Consider the following 21,069-nt stretch of genomic DNA (forward strand, 5'->3'; position numbering starts at 1 on the left):
TTTTTTAAAAAGTTGTACTTATTTGGAAATAGACTAAAAAAAATTAGTCACATAAACTGATTCGGAGGTTGTACTTCTTTTAGCAACGTTTCTTCGGGTCCATGTTTGAAACTTGTGGCTTTGGGAATTTCTTAGAAAAAGATCTTTTCTTGTTTAATTTCAATAACACAATAATTTGCATTTGAATAATTATTTGTTCACAAATTTTGTGGACTAATTAATATTCTAACATAATTGTGTGAATTGGATGTTCCTTAAAAATAAAAAAATTTACTAGTTATAACGGTCAAACTTTTTTGAAAACCGATTTTCAATCTCTTGTATATTATATGTTATTTATAACAACATTTTACTATAGCAACTAAAAAATATCTGAACAAATAATTTCGTTAGAAAGATTGATTGTAGTCATTGTCATTCACCCATTGTTTTCTAGCTAGAACTAAAGTCTTTAACTTTGTTCGTAAGGGAACAAGATGTACAACCAAAACGCAAACACCTAAAAGAGGCATTAACAATGGTAGGGTAGGTTCAGTTTCATGAATGGGAAGATTTGTTGTGTATACTTTAGGCAAAGGTTGAGTATCGACGTGCGTGGTAACTTAGAATAAGGGATTTAAATTATATGCATTGATATTGCAAATCTTTTTTATGTTATGATAAAGTTTAATTTGTAAAAGGTTAGTTACTAATTTTATCAAATAATTAATTAATGTTTATCAAAATAATTATCTGTATTTATCTAATGGGTGACCTGATGGCATGAATATGTCTTTTACTTAATGGTAGACTTTAAAAACAAGATACATATATTCTGGCACTTTCTTTTGTCTAGACCCTATTTGGATATTATTATTATTTTCATAACTGTTTTCATTATATATTGGATGGATTTTTAAAAAGGAATTTCCAGATGAATTTCAAGTTTGAAAAAATGGTTTTGACTAGTTTTTCAAGTAATTTTTTTTCACTTATAAAACTTTTTTTTTTTGTTCAAGTTAAATTAATGTCCCAAATATAGTTTCAACTTTCAAATATCTTTTTTAATTTTTTTGTCAAAATACTACTTTTGTTAAAAAACTACTAGTATATTTTTTTTTTTTATGTCCAAACACCTACTAAGTTTCTGCTTTTTGTTTTGGCAAAGTTGGGATGTAATGTTTATTAGATGGAATTAGAGCCTGTTTGGATGGGCTTTAAAAAAGCAACTTATAAGTTGTTTTTAGCTTATAAGCTGCTATAGATAAACTAAGCCAAACGGGCTCAATTAATTTTTTGGGCTTATTTTAAGCACAAAATGGCTTTAAGCTGGTCAGTCAAACACTCAAAAAAGCTGAAAACAGCTTATAGGCAACTTATAAGCCAATCCAAACTGGCTCTTAATGTTGTTGCCCTTTGACTTTGGGAAGTGACCTCCCTCAGCAGCCCGCAAGTGTTTTAAAGATAAAAAAAATAAAAAATAAAAAATAAAAAATAAAAAATAAAAAATAAAAAATGAAAAAAGACATAGAGGGTGTTTAGATTAACTTATTTTAAGTGTTTATTGGCTTTTAAACTATTTTTTAATTTTTGTGGTATCTGAAAAAGATAAAAAATGCTTTTTAAGTTAAAAAAGTACATGAGTCAAAAGTCAAAAGTTAAGTATTACCAACTTATTATTTTTAGCTTTTAGCATATAAACTACTTTCTAAAAGCCAATCTAAACACCCTCTTAGTAATTGAGAAAGGTTGATTGATTGTCAGATTTTGGATATAACAGATAACAATATTCTTCGGCAATACATCAAATCTGTTACTTACTACAATTGTTTAAGAGTGACAGATGTGATTTTTGTCAGATCTTGTTATCTCTTTCTTAGTAATGATGCAATCCTAATTGCCCCAAGATCACCTATGTGGAATCAAGTCAAGGAACCCCAAACATCACAAGGGTTGCACACGAAGATAGGCGCTCGTGGGCATGCATTAGCGCCACACCAGGGATCCCAAGTATGGAAGATTGCTTGAAAGGACAGAATGGAGAAGAGTGACGAAGATGGTCATGCTTGCAATATGGCTATTACTTGAAGAATTGCAATTTTAAGTTCTTTTCCCAAAAGAAGACACCCAAACAAGGCTCTTACTTCATTAAGGGTAGAAGTGTAATAATGTAGTTGTCTTCTTTTGAGCTTTAGTATAAATAGTAGTTTCTTTCATTTGGAAGACTTAGACTATTTTGATTATTATTACTTGATATTTGGATATTGTAACTCTTGAGAGTTGAGTGATTGTTTAGCTTTGGATTGGGTAATTGTTGAGAGGATAGGTTATTAGGGATTCTATTCCTTCTTGGTCTTCCTAAGAATTTGGTTGCTTCTTGTTCTTAAATTTAGAGGTCTTAGTTTTCTATAACTTTGGTTGCTAAATTGAGTCTACGTTGTGTCAAATTATCTATCCCTTTTATTTCTTGCATTTTATTATTGTTTTCGTTTCCGTTCTTGTATCAGTTTGGAAGTACCAACACTATTTCTTATTTATTCAAAAAATCTTCATTTTAACAAATGCGAGATTTAAATACACAGAGAGTTGAAAAGATCATTTTTTTTATTCAAATTGTAAGTGATCGTAGAAACCATTTCCCCTTTTGGGAGGGAAGTAGATGTTCTTTTGATTAATAACGATACATATAAACTTTGCAACAACAAGTCTATATACTATTAGAAATTTGCCAAATTCAGATATATTCGATGAAAGTCTATCGGAAACAAAAAAATATTTTTTCTTATGTTTTGATAGTTCCGACTAAATGTTGGCGCCAAATACACTACATACATAATTTTTTTCCCATCCGTCAACAAATTCAACGCAAAGCGAATTATATAATACAAAAACATAATTTTGATGGATTTCAAGATTCGAACTTTATAGATTCCAGTTCGGGAATCACAGTGCACTTGATTTTACAGGGTCAAAATCTATCATTTGTACTTATTTAGTGAATTTTTAATACATATACGTATTTGAGACAAAGTAACTAAATTCAAATAAACACATAGTCGATTTAATCACACCCTCCATTATGTACAACTTTTATATAATAGTACTAGGAAATATGTCCGTCCTTCGCGCGGTCGTGAATGACCTCATTGAACTTGTGACTAATCCTTTTCATATTCGAAATTCTTATAAAAATTAGAAATGTTGAGAATGTTCCAACATAAAATTAATATTAAAAAAAAAAATACAAGGCAGATTCTCGTAAAATTAAAAATGTTAATATTTTAATTTAATTTTGAAAGGTTTAGGATAGTCACATACTTAGGTACCTCTAATAAATTCTGTAAAAGTATTTTTCTTTGATTAATTTCTTGTATCTTCTATATATTCTCTGATTGTAAAATTTGTCCTTCACATATATTTTGTGTACATAAAAAATATTGTCTCCGGAAGACAATAACTATCATTTTTTCCCTTTCCTATATTCATATACAAAAAAGATCTAGTGAATAGTAATAGCAAGTAAGTCAAACCAACTTTTATCCTAATTCTACACGTAAAAGTAAAAATTTTGTGTTATTACTGAATAATAAAATTCAGACCAAGCTTAAAATTTTAAAAAGATTGTTTACAATATCAAAATAATACTTTCATGGAGATTTTATTGGGTCTCAAAAACCAACTTTATTTTCATGAACTTTTAATATTACTAAACAAACATATTTAATCGAAGCTTCCATATAAAAAAAAAAAAATCAGTTGCTAAATAATAATATAATAATACCTTGGCAGAGCTTCTTTAGTATTTTGTTCATTATCTTCTAGTTCGGTAGAGGAACCACCATTATCACTCTATTACCCGCGCCTTAAATTTAACCATGGCAATTCATGTTGTCAAAAGCGCATAAGTCACATTCTCAATAAAGGCTATAGAAGTACATTATTAATCAGGAAAGTTACACTTAATGACTTGCCATAAAGATGATTATTAGAATGATTATATACTTTCATGAACTAAAAAATGAATAATACTTTCTAGGAAACAACGTGATAATAACAAAAATAACTGAAGATCATAGACATATATATGCCTAATAATACAATATTCTATCCATTTAGAGTTTAAAAAAAAAAACGCGTTTTCAAATTGAAAATATTCATCCCTAGTCTTTCTGTCACGACCCGACTCGGGGCTGCGACGAGCACCCGGTGCTAACCCACCCGAGCACCCTCTTAGCTTACTCTTATACTTACATCTAGGTGATCCACATAATTATACATGCATTTCCATTCATTCGTCAACTAGTCCCATATGGACAACCGCACATTTATATCATCATAGGCATTTATGCCACATCAATATACATGGGCCAACGTGGCCGACAAAATGATATACAAAACATAGGCCGACAAGGCCAAACACATCTACCCACACACACACATGTCTACGAGCCTCTAAGAGTATGACATATCGTATGAGCGGGACAGGACCCCGCTATGCCCATAATTTTATATACACAAAAGAATAAGTACCCAAAAGCTACGGCTCCGAAAGAAATGGAGCTCTGCTATGCAATCTCTGAATAAGCAGCTATGGATCAAGTCTGTCTCCCTGTGCACCTGCGGGCATGACGCAGCGTCCACAAACAAAAGGACGTCAGTACGAAGAATGTACTGAGTATGTAAAGCATGATCAACATCAATATAGAAGCATAATAGATATCATACGAAGATAGCATAGGAGGGGAGACAGTAATATCATCATCATCATCATATCGCTTACTTGTATACATCGTCGTTCGTATCCCATAATAATACTCGTACCATACTTGTGCTCATATTCGTATACATGCCCCTATTCGCATTCATATACATAGTCTTTTCACATTCATATTCAAATGATATACATAGCCATACACTTATATACATACATAGCGTACCCGACCATAAGGCTCGGTGTTTCGTACGTACTTGGCCAACCAAGGATCAATGTTATTTCTACCTGGCCCTACCAAGGCTTCAGGGTTATCCGTACCATCTGCAGAGGTGTGCGCGCGTTACGTAATCGTATACATACTTTATACATAATCATATACATATATCCTACCCGGCGTTATAAGCTCGGGGTATCATTATAGCCCTTCATAGGCACATATACATATATCATAGCTCGTAAGCATCTTTAATCTCATTTTACTCTCATCATCATTTCTATCCTCATCACTATCGTTACATCTACATTATGGACTTACTCGTCAAGCGAGGAACATAGTATAATCATAGTACATATCAAGGGCCGTGAGCTTATGAGCTCGGAATGTTAACTATGTGGAGACAACATACTCATATAGAGGAATTTAGGAATTTGGCCAAGAACCATGCCTTATGAAAGAAGGGTTAGCCTTACATACCTTTCCGTCGAACTATTCTACGCTTGCACGTTCCCTTCCAATGCTAGCGTTTATACCTTCATTAATATCATAACAATGGCCATTAGTCATTCACATTATTCACATTATCTAGAATTCCTCAATTTGCCTCTAATTCACCCACATTCATGATTATAACACCCATCTTCGTCCATTCGTCTAAAGTGTTTAGTTCATGATCTTAATACCATTTATAACACATTCATATCACAACACAACAACATTAATAACTCAATTCAAACTATTTCTCAAAATGTCACTATTCATCATTCATGACCTAGTTGACCACATTTTCTACAATCCATGTATTTTAATTCTCCAATACCTTAAACATCTTGTAAAAATCATGAATCTTACCTTAGAAGTTGTAGGAACAAGCTTTGGTTGATAATACTCTTCTTTGAGCAAAACCCTAGTTTTTCTCCATTTGGATTTCTTGACTTGGATGATCCTTGATGATTCCCTTATCCTTGATTCACTTGTCTTAATGTTATGGATGACTTATAATCCTTGAAAACTCATATAATAAATGTAGAGAGAAGTTCTAGAGAGAAGTGGTGTAATGTTGTAATGAAATAAAATAAGTCTTGATCCTCATTTTTAATGAATTGGAAAATCTGTGCTGGGTGAACAGTGGTCGTCCATGGAGGTTTACGGTCCGTATTTCAGTTTACGGACCGTCCCTCGTGGTCGTTTTTAAGCTTAAGCAGAACCAGAAACTTTGGCCTGCATGCATGGTGATTTACGACCATGGTTTACGGGCCGTAAATCACTTTACGGTCCGTCCACCAGGTCGTATTTAGCCATTTCCTCAGCTGGCAGAAAGTTGAAGTTGGACATGCCAGTTTACGACGTCAAGTTTACGGACCGTATTGCACTTTACGGTCCGTATTTTGCACTATACGACCACTGGGCAGTTTTGCCAACTTTCAATTTTTTTTCTCATTTCTCAACTTTTCATTCTCATCATCCACATCCCTTTACATACACTTCCCATGAAACATTATACACTCGCACTCCTCGCACACATCATTAGTTCATTTACTTGCGTACCAACGGTAACACTTTCTCTTCTAATTTCTTTAGCAAAATTCTCATGGTTCTGCAAAGTCAAGAAATTATAAAAAGCACTTCCATTTTCTCGATTAGTTCCTCTTATCATTCCTATATATAATTAAAAATAACGAAGAGAAAAAGAAATACCGGAATGGAAGAGGGAAAAAATACCCATGAATGGAAGTCAGAGTATTAAAATAATAGCATAAACTAATAATAATAATAATAATAATAATAATAATAATAATAATAATAATAATAATAATAATAATAATAATAATAATAATAATAATAATAATAATAATAATAATAATTATTATTATTATTATTAGGTTAAAGAAAGAGAAAGAAACTTTATATTGATATCTAGGATGGCAACGTCAAAGGCAAATGAAGTCTTCAATTTTGAAAGTAATGGACAATTGAAATGGAAGAATAGAAAGTAACCAAGTAATGATATTGAATGGCAAAGGAACGTGGGAATAGGAATTGGTGGGGATTAATTCAGTAACTACTTAGGAGAGAGCCAGGCAAATTTTGACAACTATAAACTATGTAGAAGACACAACGTTCTAAAAAATTGGACACAACTATTCGGAACAGATATATCAGATCCTTTTTTTACTAATTAATTAACACAATTAAAATATAAGATGAAGGCAAAAATTTGAGAATAAAGATAAATAGAGATGCTCGCTTAGAGGAGCGCCACGTCAACGGGTCTTTGTCCTGCTTATTTATATATATATATATATATATATATATATATATATATATATATATATATATATATATATATATATATATATATATATTTATATATATATAAGATATAAGATAAGATTAGGCTATACCTAGGAATTAATTGTAGGGCTTGATCCATTTTGTGGCAGCACCAGGAATATACTCAATTACTTTCTACTCGATGATATATGTCCGTTTTCTTAATAGAGTATAGTAGTGCCGGTGCGGAGTGATGCTCTTTATATTCACTAACTTAAAATTTTGAATTCATCTCTAAAATTAGTAAAGCTAAAATTTATCTCTAAGTTGCTTATCAATCTAAAATCTCATCGTGTGCGTAAACTTAATTTGTTATCATGTTCGACTGGAATAAGTTACTGTAATATGTTGGACAGCCATGCATTGCCACTCATTGTTAAGCTTTTGAACGATCTATGAAGGAAAAGGAAAAGAAAAATTCAAAAAAAAAAAAAAAAAAAAAAGGATTTATGAGAAGTGTATAATGAGAGAGAGATTTTGGTAAAGATATCTGGAGAAGACGGTTAGAAGAGATTGTTGAATACAATTTTCCAGAGATTGTTGAGTACACTTTGGGTCATTTGCACTTTTGGCCCTATTTTGTGTGGGTCTTTAAATTTTGTCCCTCAAGGAAAATAAATGTTTTGCGGATATAAATTTATATTTTCGCATCATAATATTGCACAAGTTATGTCCGTGCCTTTAAAGAACTTATGCCCCTTATGCTTAAATTCGATTTTGAAGTGCAAAAATGAAAGACCAGCCCATTTGAAGAATTTATACCAGTCATGGGCCAGTATGGGATAGTACATGACATAGCTAACTCTATTACATATTTATATTTAATAGCTATAGTTTAAAATAATTACATCGCATAGCTAATAATAATATGTTAAATACAACTTATAGCTATAGCTATATATATATATATATATATATATATATATATATATATATATATACACAAAGTAGAATACCCTGTCATCACATTATTCACTTTCAACCCAACCCTCCCATCTCTCTCTTCCATCTTCTCCATTACTCCGCCGCCAGCCACCACGAAACCGTCGGAGCTCCGGCGAAATAGATCTGAACCAAATTTCGGCGTCTTCTCCGCACAGTCACGCTGGAAGCTGCTTCTTCTCCTTTTCCCCTCTCCGACGTCTTCTTCTCCGGCACGGTGGAGCAACCTTCTTCTCATTTTCCCTTCTCCGGCGTCTTATTCACCTTTGACCAGAAAATACATTATATCTTCGAATTTTTCAGATCTGATTGAAATTTTTCAGATCTGAAGGTGACAGTGATGATGACGGAGAAAAGAAGGTGAAGGATAAGAAGGTGTACACAGATTTGATCAGAATTTTTGATCGGAAGTTTTTTTCCAGATCTATGTATACATATAGTGTATACATACACTGTATACATATTTTTCGAAAGTTCTTTTTTTCAGATCTGTGTATACATACACTTTATACAATATTTTTCGCGTTTTTCGAAGAAATCTTTTTGTATACAAATGAATAGAGTGAATTTACCCCTGCATACAAATGAATACAATCAATTTTATTTTTTGTATTCAATATTTGAGTGTATTAGTTATTTTTTGGTGTACATATGTCGTATACAGTGTTTTTCACCTGTTTTTGTTAATTTTTTTGGTGCATCTATGTTGAATATGCCTGTATTTGTTGTATACATACCGAAAAACATGGCGTTTGTTAATTTTTGGTGTATATATGTTTTTATGTATTCATTTTTTTACTCGCTGTATTTATGAATAAAGATAGTCATTTTCATGAATACAGTGAAAAAACAGGATTTTTTTTTTTGTATTCATGAATACAACGAAAATAAAAAATGAATACAGTGAAAAAAACGTGTACAACCGTTGGCAGCTGGGTTGTTGCTACAAAATGTAAATATTGAAACATTTGATATGTGGCTTGATTAAAGCCCAAATGTTTGTCATTTATGTAGTTTGCCCTTTATTCTAAACTAAAATGGATACGTGAGTGGGCCTACTATATCCTCTTCATTTTGAAATATCTAACTGATTCAGAAGGGGTGATTACAAAAAAGACCTTTGTGCACTCTCGATCGTTTGACCTCGCTAGTTTCATGGACAAAACTTTAAATTTAATAAGTTTTGATTTGACCTTGAAAGTGTACCCATGGCCAAGCTGGGGTCAAAAGTTCAAGACCATCCATTTTCGAGGCCAATTAATATAATTTCTTGATTCAAATATTGTTATATTTTATCACTTGTGTAAACATACTTACCTAGAGTGGTTTAGTTCTTATTCTGTTATTCACCTATCAACTTTGCAGTGGTTTAGAAACAGTTTACTCTCAATGAAACCTTAGACTAGGAAGTGCACAAATTGATATATTAAAGGATCGGAATCCAAACATTTATTTACAATAATCATTATCAAGATAAGGAGTTTTGGAGCTAATTAATTTGTGCAAATACCAAGACCAACTTGTCCTGCTTTCCCATATGTGGCTACTTTATGTATAAAGGGAATTCCTTAACAAAGCATGTAAAGTGAGATTTAAGGCTTGGCTGTGGCCGTCACTCCTATCACAAATAATAGTCACTTTAGCTAACTTGTTCCTAAATAATTATTAATTTAGAAATTTAAGACTAAAATTGACATTTATTTTAACTAAAAGTGCTTATAACTGATTTTGCTTATAAGCACTTTGGGTGTTTACCAAATGTGTAAATAAGCTAAAATATGCTTATAAGCTAGTTTGACCAGCAATCAGTGGCGGACCTAGGATTTTCATCAAGCGGGTTCAATATAACAGAATAGAGAGGCAACAAGGAAAAGCAAAGACATAGGAAAAAGGTTCATTATCATTAACTCTTCTATTCTATTATAGAGTTTTAGTGTAACTGTAGAAAAAATGGCCTCATGCTTGAGAACTATTTTATTATGAAAACTTTGTTTTCATTCTACCTATTCCTTCCATTACATGCTTATATTCAGCATCCAAAATCCCAAAATCAATTGAAATTTTCTTCAATTTCAAGTGGTAGGGTTTTTCTCAAGTGAAAAAAAATAAAAAACAGGCACAATAATTTTATTTATTTGAAAGTACAAAGTAAAGGACAAAGAGGCGAACTTGATCGATGTTTGGTGTTGTGTTGATGAAAGAGCCGAACTTGATGATGAAATTCGCTTCAACTGAGACTTGAGAGAGACGAGCGAGGGGTTTGGGATTGGGATTTTACTTTTCAGTACTTTTTTAGATTGGGATTTAGGTCCTTTTGTTATTTTAAGTTCTATTTTAAGTTCTATTATATGGTGAAATTTTAATTTTAAATGACTAAAAGGAAAAAAGATCACTCATTTGTAAGTAAATGAGTTTCGAACTCGCGACCACTCAGAAACTTTTGAACCCACTAGCCACTGGGCTGACCATCGCACTTGTATTGAGTGGATTCAAAAAATAAATATACACGTCTATTGTTTCAAAAACTGAATAAATATACATATATATACACTGTAATTTTTTGACAAGTGGGTTCATATGAATCCACTTGAGACCATGTGGGTCCGCCCCTGCCAGCAACTTATAAACTTAGCCAAACACCCACCTACAAACTAATTCGTTGACTTTGGTATGAATGCGAATTTATCTTGTGAAATGTAATCTTAGCTCCCGTTTGGTAAAAAAAAAAATTTGTTTTTTTCCCAGTGAAAACATTGTTTGGTTATAAAAAGTGACCAGTTTTTGGGTAGTTTCTGAAGATGAATTTTTCAAGTTTCAAAAGGTGGCTTATACTAGCTTGTTTTTGAAGTTTTCTACTCACATTTTTCAATTTCTTTTCAAGTAAAATGCATGTCGACACAATTTCAACTTTAAAAAACCATTTTTTATTCATTTTGAAAAACTCTTTTTTCCAAAGTTCAACCATATCTATGTCCAAATGCTAGCTTAAATTGTTCACATAACTTGGCAAATATATTTATTTTCCAGAAGTGGAAAGCTAGTGATCATTTATTGAAATATTATAGTTGACTAGGAACTTCTATGAAGTCGTTATATTTACAATATTTCACCACTAAACGTGCCGCTCATGTTTGTATTAGCATTTAGTCAGACCTTGTAGGTTTACACATAACACATTAATCTAAACTAATCAGATTGAGCGTAAACCGCAAAAGGAGAACTTACTTGTTCTTCGTGTAGCGGAAGTCGAAGCGCGGCTGGAATCACTGGCCGATGGTGGTTGTCACGTTATATTGGAGCAACCCCTCTAAACCACAGCCTAAACCCTAATATATTGTAGAGAAGAGAAGAGCAGAAAAATACTTTAGAAGTATGTTTTATTTTACACCGTAAGTGTTATTATATAGGAAATATTAGGGCTAAGTTTAATTACCCTAATGGGCCTTAAGCACCCCTTATGGGTGGACCAAATTTCCTACATCTCCCACTCACACATAATGGGAGTGTTCATCTAATTTGAGAAACATGTTCTCTACTCATCTCCGCAATCATTCATACAGGGAAGTAGACCGTGCGACCAGCATACTGTGAGAGCTAAGTGCTATACATCTGTTAGGAGTATATAGCCTCTCGTTGAGTGCAAACCTGCAAGTAGATCATAAAGTATGCAGTACCCCAGATCATATGAATCATATTTGATATAATCTCAAGATCTCATATATCATTATTTCTTGTATTCACAATTGTAACTCATAAGTTATAATTGGTGCACCAGTGAATACAAATTAATGAGATTCCATCAATGATATTCCTTTTCTCACGATCCTCTTAACATTAGGGTAACTGCTTTTCTAGATATACTCCGCCAGACCGAATCTGTGTGCATGGTCTTTTGGAAGCACACTAAGATAGCTAACATCAAACTAAGTCTCAAGTATCTAATCCGAGTCACAAATGGTACAAATCTTGAGCCACCATAAAGGCTCTGGGTCTCACACAACAATAAGTTGAGAATGGACTTATGTTAACCCAATTGGTCGACATTAGCACACATGGTATGAAACACATGCTACAACATTTTCTCCTTTCCCAGGGAGCGAATGTCTTTATCTCGTAAAGAATGCTGTACAGATGATATTTAGACACCACAAGTATCTAATTTTGAGTTCCTTGATCTACTGTATCATTTTTAACTCACATCTGGCTCAGTAAGTAGACTAGGTGAACGTTTTTCACCTTAACGACCTTATGTCATTATTTATGCGATGTTCATGATTTTAAGTTGAAAGCTCTCAAATTATCCATTTGATAATTTTTCTTAAAATCCAGTCTCATCTCCACTCATCACTAAGATAAGGAAGCAGTTAACTGTGTGAGAAGGTCAACCTTTTGTCTACCCGACATACTTAAAAAAAAACAAATAAGTAACGAATGCACATAACATTCAAGATTTAAAATATGTATATATGTAAATCACTTTATTGATAATTAAAGAACATCAGTCTTGTGAACATGGGGAAATTAAAAAAAAATGAAGTATCTTAGAATCTACGCAAGCCTTGAGACCTAGTGTGTCTTACAAATGCATCTCTAGACAAAGGCTTGGTCAATGGATCTGCTAACATATCTTTTGTAGACACATACTTCACGTTCACTACCTTGCGTTTAACCATGTCTCTCGCATAGTTATACTTGATATCTATGTGTTTGGTTTTGCAATGAAACTTAGGGTCCTTGGTAGAGGAAATTGTAGCCTCACTATCACAGTAGACTAACACTGGTTCAGCTCTTCTGTGATATCCAATAAGTGTTCCAAGAACCTTTTCAACCAAACAGTTTCTTGTGCTGCTGATGCGAGAGCCACATATTCGGCTTCCATAGTAGATAGTGATCTACATGATTGTTTCTTACTACTCCATGATACAGCGCCATCACTGAGTAAGAAAACATATCCTGAGGTAGACTTCCTCTCGTCTAGATCTCCTCCATGATCAGCATCACTGTATCCAACTAATCGCAGATCTTTGTCGCCATGGTAACAAAGTGTATAATTAGCAGTTCCCTTCAGATATCTCATGATTCTCTTTACTGCTTGCCAATGTGCTAAACCTGGGTCGGTTTGATATCTACTTACTAAGCCAACTGCTTGACAGATATCAGGTCTAGTACACACCATAACATACATTAGACTTCCGACTACGCTCCTATAAGGAACTCGGCTCATTTTTTCTTTCTCTTCAGGAGTTTTAGGACACATTTGACTACCCAAGGCATGGCCTTTACTGATAGGAGTATCAACAGGGCTACTATTTTGCATATTGAATCGTTCAAGAACTTTTCTAATGTAATTCTCTTGGGAGAGATACAATAGTTTCTTTGGACGATCTATTGAAATCATAACTCAAGGAATATATGCAGCTTCACCCATATCTTTCATCTCAAATTGGGATGATAACCATGACTTTATCTCAGTAATGAACTCCTTATCATTTCCAGCTATAAGTATGTCATCTACATACAATGTTAAAATCACAAACTTGTTTCTTGATCTTTTGGTATAAACCCAATGGTCTTCATCCAACATGGTAAAACCATTGGATACGACAACATTCTGAAAACGTATATACCATTGCCTTGAAGATTGTTTGAGGCCATAAATAGACTTCAAAAGTCTACAAACCTTTTGTTCGTGGCCCTTTTCAATGAAACATTTAGGTTGTTCCATATAAATTTCTTCATCTAATTCTCCATTGAGAAAGGCAATCTTTACATCCATTTGATGTAACTCAAGGTCCAAGCTTGCAACTATAGCTAGAACAAGACGAACAGAGGTAAACCTAACAACAGGCGAGAAAGTCTCGTTGTAGTCTATTCCTTTCTGCTATTTATACCCTTTTGCCACTAGTCGAGCCTTATATCTTTCAACTGTGCCATCTGCCTTGAGCTTTATTTTGAGAACCCATTTGCTCCCAATAGTTTTGCGTCCCTGAGGGAGGTCAACTAGTTCCCAAACTTTGTTGGCTCTCATAGACTCCAACTCATCTTCCATTGCTTTTGTCCATTTGTCCTTAGAAGGGCATGAGAGAGCCTATTTTACATTTTTAGGCTCATTTTTGTTACACCTCGGAAAAGTACCCGTACATGTACAATGAATAGACCAACGAAGGGTATGAGTGTGCGACGTTTTACTAAGTAGGGAATGGCAACTCATGATTTTTTTTTTTGGAAATAAGAAAGTTGTAGAATTTCAGTTCAGCCAGTGGTCGTAAAACAGAATACGGCCCGTAAAGTGATTTACGGACCGTATACTGCCATCGTCCTCCAACGTTCCAAATTTCAACTTTCTGTCCAAAGTTTAAATGGTAAAATACGACCCAGTTTACGGACCGTAAACTGAAATACGGCCCGTAAACTGTGGCTGTAAACCATCATGACCTCCAGCAAACCTTTCTGTTTTGATATGCTTAAATACGACCACGTTATACGGCCCGTTAACTAGTATACGGTTCGTAAACTGTGGTTTACGACCACTGTACACCCCGACGACTGTTCATTAAAAATCAGATTTTGTGATTATTATAAGTGACTTTCTCATTCATTTTCATTCATACTTCATCTATAACCTTCAAAAACGCTCTAGAACTTATCTAAACATTTCATCCACAAATATTTAAGAGAATAAAAGGGAGATCAAGATCATCAACACCAAATCTATGAAACAAAGTGTATGAAACCTAATTGGAAGTCATCTCCTTCAAGAAATTCCAAAAGAGGTGAAGAAGGGTTTTGGTGCTAAAGAAGTGATTCCACTCCAGGCTTGTTCCACCACCACCTAAGATAAGTTTCATGACTTTATCATGTTGATTAAGGTATTGGAAAGTCAACATGCTTGAATTGTAGAAAGACATGGAAAATGGGTCTTAAATGGATGAATAGTGACACAATTGAATGGTAGTTGAATGGAATCATAAATGTTGATGTGCCATGATTATGAATATGTTGTAAATGATGATTAGACCAGGAAATAAGCATTTTATATGAGAAAACGTGATAACGAACTACAACCATAAATGTGGAGAAAATAGAGAAAAATGGTGGATTTTGCTCAAAGTATATGAATGACGATTGTTGATACGATATTGTGAAGTGCTATTGTAAATGCTTGGTAGTTGATATAGACTATGAGAAAAGTAGTATAAATAAAGGAAGTGATACCCAATTTTCTCTAGAAATAGTGACGCATTCCCGTAGTCGATTAACTAACGTCAATACGAATTCTTTCGTGAAGGTAGCGACGTGACATTGAAGGAGAGCAAGTGAACGATAGCTTAGCTAAACGACAAAGGTATGTGAGGATAGTCCTTTTCTTTCTATGGTATGAATCCCATGATATGATTCTTTTCCCTTTCCATGATTCTCCTATAACCCGGAAAGCCAAGAGCCTAAGATCATGAATTATATGAGTCAAGAGATAGGATATGACGTTCTTATAAAGTAAATGATGTTGTTCCTTGTATACACTCGCTTTATATACTAATCCCTTCAAGGTGAGGCAGAATGTTCTTATATGTTCATAATGAAATCGAGGGTTCACGACCTTACGTCGCCTCGATAGAATGCAGTTGTTCTAGAGTCTTTATGCATGTACGATGACAAGTATATTTTGATAAGCATAATTATTATAAGTATTTTATGATGAGCATGTCATGATTGCATCACACCGGGCCTAGTTGGCCGGGCAGTCACCGCGAAAGCGGCCAGCTATGCGATACACCACGGCCAGTTGGCATGGGCAGACACCACTAGTGGGCGGCATGAGATGGTACCCCGGACGCGGGAGGCCTGGACGCGGGCTAATGTTACTGATTATCACACCGCACCTACATGATCGGACAATTTAGATATATGTATACATACGATATGCATACATGAGATGATGATAAGCATAAAAGTAAGTCAGCATGCATTACTTTTTATATGATTCCCAGTTAGGTACAGTTGCTCCATACTTGATGCCTCCTTTACTTTCTTGATGTGTTGCTTTTGTTCATGTCTCTCATACTCAGTACAACATTCGTACTGACGTCCGTTTTCTTTGGACGCTGTGTTCATGCCCACAGGTAGACAGGGAGGCGAGCTCGATCCGGATTCTTAGGAGCTTTCAGCTGATTGAAAGCACTCCATTGTTCGGAGGTGCTTATGATTATCCTTTTGGTACATATGTATATTTTGGGCATGACGGAGTCTTGTTCCGTCTACATGTATAGTATGTCAGTAGAGGCTCGTAGATGCGTAGTGTGGGTTAGATGGTCTCACAAGTTTATTACAGCATGCATGTATATATTATATATATTATTTATATATATATATAGACTGATTGTGTTTTCCACCGGAAAATGATTTTCATACAATTATGAATGATAAAGAAGCGTAAATGACTATGACAAGTGAGGAAATAAGGGGTGCTCGGTTGTCAGCCTCAGGTACCCGTCGCAGCCCCTAGCTGGGTCGTGGCAATTTTCATCTTGCAGGAGCATCATAAATAATTCACCACCTTCAATGTCAAATCGTCGGCGGGGAGTCTTTTTACGAGAACCACGTCTAGTTTGTGATTCATCATTGTTCCCATTTGGATCAACGTTGCTCCCACTCGGATCAAGAAGACTTAACCTGCTCCCACTCGGAACAAAATCAGTGACCATCTCGCTTCCACTTGGAACAAGATCCCTTTGGTCACTTTCATTAAGTGTAGAAGGATTACTTTCATTCGCACCTGATGATGGAAGAGGTTGCTGATGAGAAACTAATTCATCATTTACTAAAATACTCCCACTCGAATGAAGAGATCCTTGTACGTCTTGATCCCCTAGCTTAAAAAATGATAGGTCTTGACCTACCTCTCCCTTCTTAGGAAACTCATTATCTAAGAATGTGACATCTCGTGATTCAAATTCAGTTACACTCCCACTATTTTGCTGACCTATAAATACATAACCCTTTGAGGTTTCAGAGTACCTTATAAAGATACTTTTCTTTCCTCTCGGGCCCAATTTGCCATATTTGTGAGAGGAATCATGTGTATATGCAGCACAACCCTAAGGTCTTAATACACTCAGGTCAGGATGTCTTCTAGTCCATAACTCATATGGAGTGGTTGCAACTGATTTTGAAGGCACTCGGTTAAGTACATAGGTGGCAGGAAGCAAAGCATCACCCCAAAAATTAATTGGGAGGTTGGCTTGTGCCATCATTGACCTAACCATTTCTAGGAGCGTTCTGTTTCTTCTCTCCGCAACACAATTTTGTTGTGGAGTATTTGTAATAGTCAACTGATGAACTGTTCCTTTTTCATCGCATAACCCATTAAATTGAGTCGATAAGTATTCTCGGCCACGATTAGTTCGAAGAGCTTTTATCTTCTTGTTTAATTGATTTTCCGCTAAGCTCATATAGCGTTTGAAACAACATATTGCTTCAGATTTGTGGGAAATTAAATAGACATAACTGAAATAGGTAAAATCATCAATAAATGTAATGAAATAGCTTGCTCCATGCCTAGCTCTAATATTCATAGGCCCACAGATATCAGAATGGACTAATTGCAAAGGATATTCAGCTCTAGTCGCTTTACCGAAAGGTTTTCGTGCAGATTTTCCCGCTAGACGATTTTCACAAGTGGACAATTCCACATGTTCAATGCCGGCAAGCAAACCTTGTTTCGCTAGCCTTTGCATTCTTTGTTGGCTATATGACCAAGTCTAGCATGCCATATGTTTACATCACTATCATATTTATTTGTAGAAGCAAACATAGAAAAACTAGCATTATTATTGAATGAACCATAATCCAAATCCATAATAAATAAACCTCCGGCCATATGACCAAAACCAAATAATGTTGAATCATAAGTCCACTTGAGATAAGTGTCATGAAAAAACAAGCTAAATCCTAGCCTAAGCAAAACAGAGACTGAAATAACATTCCGACGAATTGTTGGTGCATAGAGGACATCATGTAGAATTAGGTCTTGACCGCCATGCAGGACTAACTTGCATGTACCGATCCCTTCAACAACAACTTTATTGTTGTTTCCCACATATATCCACTTTGCTCCACGTGAAACTCGCCAAAATTTAACAAAAGCATTGCGCTCCCAAGCTATGTGGTCCGTTGCTCCCGAGTCTACAATCCACAAAAGATTAGATTCAGTTAGTAAAACAGAACTAGAAACACAAAGTTCACTAATTCGAATTTTATGAAATACCTTTCTAGGAGGCTCAGAGCAATCCTTAGCATAGTGACCCTTCTTGTCACAATGATAGCACTTCACTTTAGCAACATTGACACGTTTGGGATGTCTATTATTTCCTTTTTCACTCCTTGCTCGTTTAGCAGACTGAGCTGGCTGAGTTTGAGGTGGCCCTATCTTCTTTCTCCAGTTCTTTCGCTTTGGATCACTTTTGTTTTTGGAGGTTGTTGCCATGTGCAACTCAGCTATTGGCTTTGCAACCTCAAGTCGTTCCTCCTCTAACTCAAGATGCCTCCGGACATCTTCCAGAGTTGTGATTCTTTCATTATGAGTCAAATGCATCTTCATATGATCCCACAAACTAGGCAAAGAGCGTATGACAGCTTGAATTTGTTGTTCATCGGTCAACACATGACCAACATCTTTTAACTCCCAGATCATGTTTGTCATTTGCCTCAGATGCGTTTTCATTGAATGCTCTGGGCGTTTCTTGTATGAGTCAAACTTGATCGTCAAGGATCTTAGCCTTGCAGTAGAACAAGTACCAAACCTATTCTTTAAAGCAATCCAAAGTTCCATAGCCCTTTGGTGATCCTTGAACTCCCTTAGGATGTCATCATCCAAGGTGCTTAGCAACGTAATGCGAGCAGTGAAGTCCTTTTTCTTCCAAGCATAATACGCTTCACGGTCACGCCTATGCTGAACCGTGTTTCCATCCTCAGTGTTACACTGCATAATAATCCGTGCTACTTGAAGTAAAACAAGAAATAATGAGTTAAGAAGGTTCAAGGAAAGTTAATCGAGTTAGTAAGAATATCGTTATATATATGGTTGCCTTAAGTATCCCGAGGTGACATGGTAACCTAAAGGATTTGAAATCGCGTTATGAGTATGTATATGAGGTAATGTGAGTGACCTTTTAAAGTATTTGAGATTATTAGTAATGATATAGAAGATGGACAAAAGATATGAATATACTTTTGCGATTGGAGTTTCGTCGAAGCTTTGTGAGTTCTCTAGTTATGTTTAAGGTTATTGTGATTCTCCAGACCCTTCGAGACGCATATATGGATTTTTATGGATGTATATTAGTGTGTATATGTATGTATAAGAGGTTACATGTGGTTGGAAGAGGATTAGAAGTTAAACGAAATGAATCGGAACAACATCAGTAAAATCTCGGACCTGATTTTAGCCTATATTGTAGGAGGCATATCTCCTAGTATATGAGGATTTTTAAGGTGTTTCAAAAGCCTAAAATGAAGTTCATCGAGTCTAGTTTTCAACTCAACAAACCGCTCGTCAAAATGATATCGGAATAAGGAGATATGGACGATGCAAGATGGGCTGAGCAGGGATTAAGACTTAAATATCCACAAATTTTTCACTAGTGGCCGTGTGGGCCCCACTACCACGTGGAAAAAATCTGATTTTTGCCCATGCTTTAGTGGGGGAAACGTTCAAGACCATCTTGGGCAGCAAAATGGCCTATTTTGTTGACCAAATTTGCATGCCACACCTCATTTTCGCAATCCCACAAATTGAACAAGAGAGAGAAGCTCTCATCTTCACCAAATAGAGAAAGAGAGCCACGGCCATGGCAGCTCCACCACCAAAAACGACCAGCCTTCTATGTTCTTTCTTGCCATTAAACCCCTAAAGTGTTCTACACATTCACCATTATGTTTCAAGTGAAGAAGAAACCATAAACATGCCATTCATGCTCCTATAAGCTCACGACCAGATTTGAGTTCTCCAAGTTGATTAAAATAAATAAATATTTTCTACAAGTGTTTCGACCCTTAGAAAGGTGCATAGCAACGTGAAGGTGGTCATTAGATAACAAGAACAAGTATTAGTTCATTTCACAAATTCTAGCCAAGTGAAGAAGCCAATTTGTTAAGGTAAGAGTTGATCATTTTCTATGTGTTTGATGATGAAGTAGGACGTGTGGGGAATATGTAAATATAAATTGCAAGTATGAAATTATAAATGTTGGTGTTGGAATGTTGTTAAAGCCGTAGGGATTGTTTTAGGATGAATTTGGATGTGTTGTGAATATGTAAATGTACATTGCATGTATGAAATTATGAATGTTGGTGTTGATGCATTGTGGAACCTGTTGACACCCAATTTTGTCCCACCTTTCCTCCGAAATACCTATTTTTCGCTTCTAATAGTTTGACAACTTTAAAAAATAATTATTTGCATTTTTTACTATAATTATTAGCTTTTATTAATACCGACATTTCATTATTCTGTCATTATCTTTTACTACCGTTACTACTACCATTATTATTATTATTATTATTATTATTATTATTATTATTATTATTATTATTATTATTATTATTATTATTATCATTATCATTATCATTATTATCATTATTATTATCATTATTATTGTTGTTGTTATTATTATTATTATTATTATTATTATTATTATTATTATTATTATTATTTGTTTGCGTTTCAGAATTTTTACCACCTTATGCATACGCATCGCATTTATTTCGCACAATTAAATGATAGCGTTTATTTATTTGCAAAATATTATTGCACGGCTATTACAACGTCATATGATTTTATTACCTGAGCACTAATAATTACATATTTTATAGCACACTTAGTATA

The 21,069-nt window shown here is 34.6% G+C and overlaps 1 protein-coding gene across 1 annotated transcript; it reads right to left on the reverse strand.

The window, feature by feature from the left end:
• Nucleotides 1-12,957: 12,957 nt before the first annotated feature.
• Nucleotides 12,958-13,503, reverse strand: LOC132620118 (secreted RxLR effector protein 161-like). Its single transcript, XM_060334821.1, has one exon. The coding sequence runs from the start codon at nucleotides 13,501-13,503 to the stop codon at nucleotides 12,958-12,960; it is 546 nt and encodes a 181-aa protein (XP_060190804.1).
• Nucleotides 13,504-21,069: the final 7,566 nt, after the last annotated feature.

The sequence above is a fragment of the Lycium barbarum genome, chromosome 11, assembly GCF_019175385.1.
Source record: "Lycium barbarum isolate Lr01 chromosome 11, ASM1917538v2, whole genome shotgun sequence".
NCBI lineage: Eukaryota > Viridiplantae > Streptophyta > Magnoliopsida > Solanales > Solanaceae > Lycium > Lycium barbarum.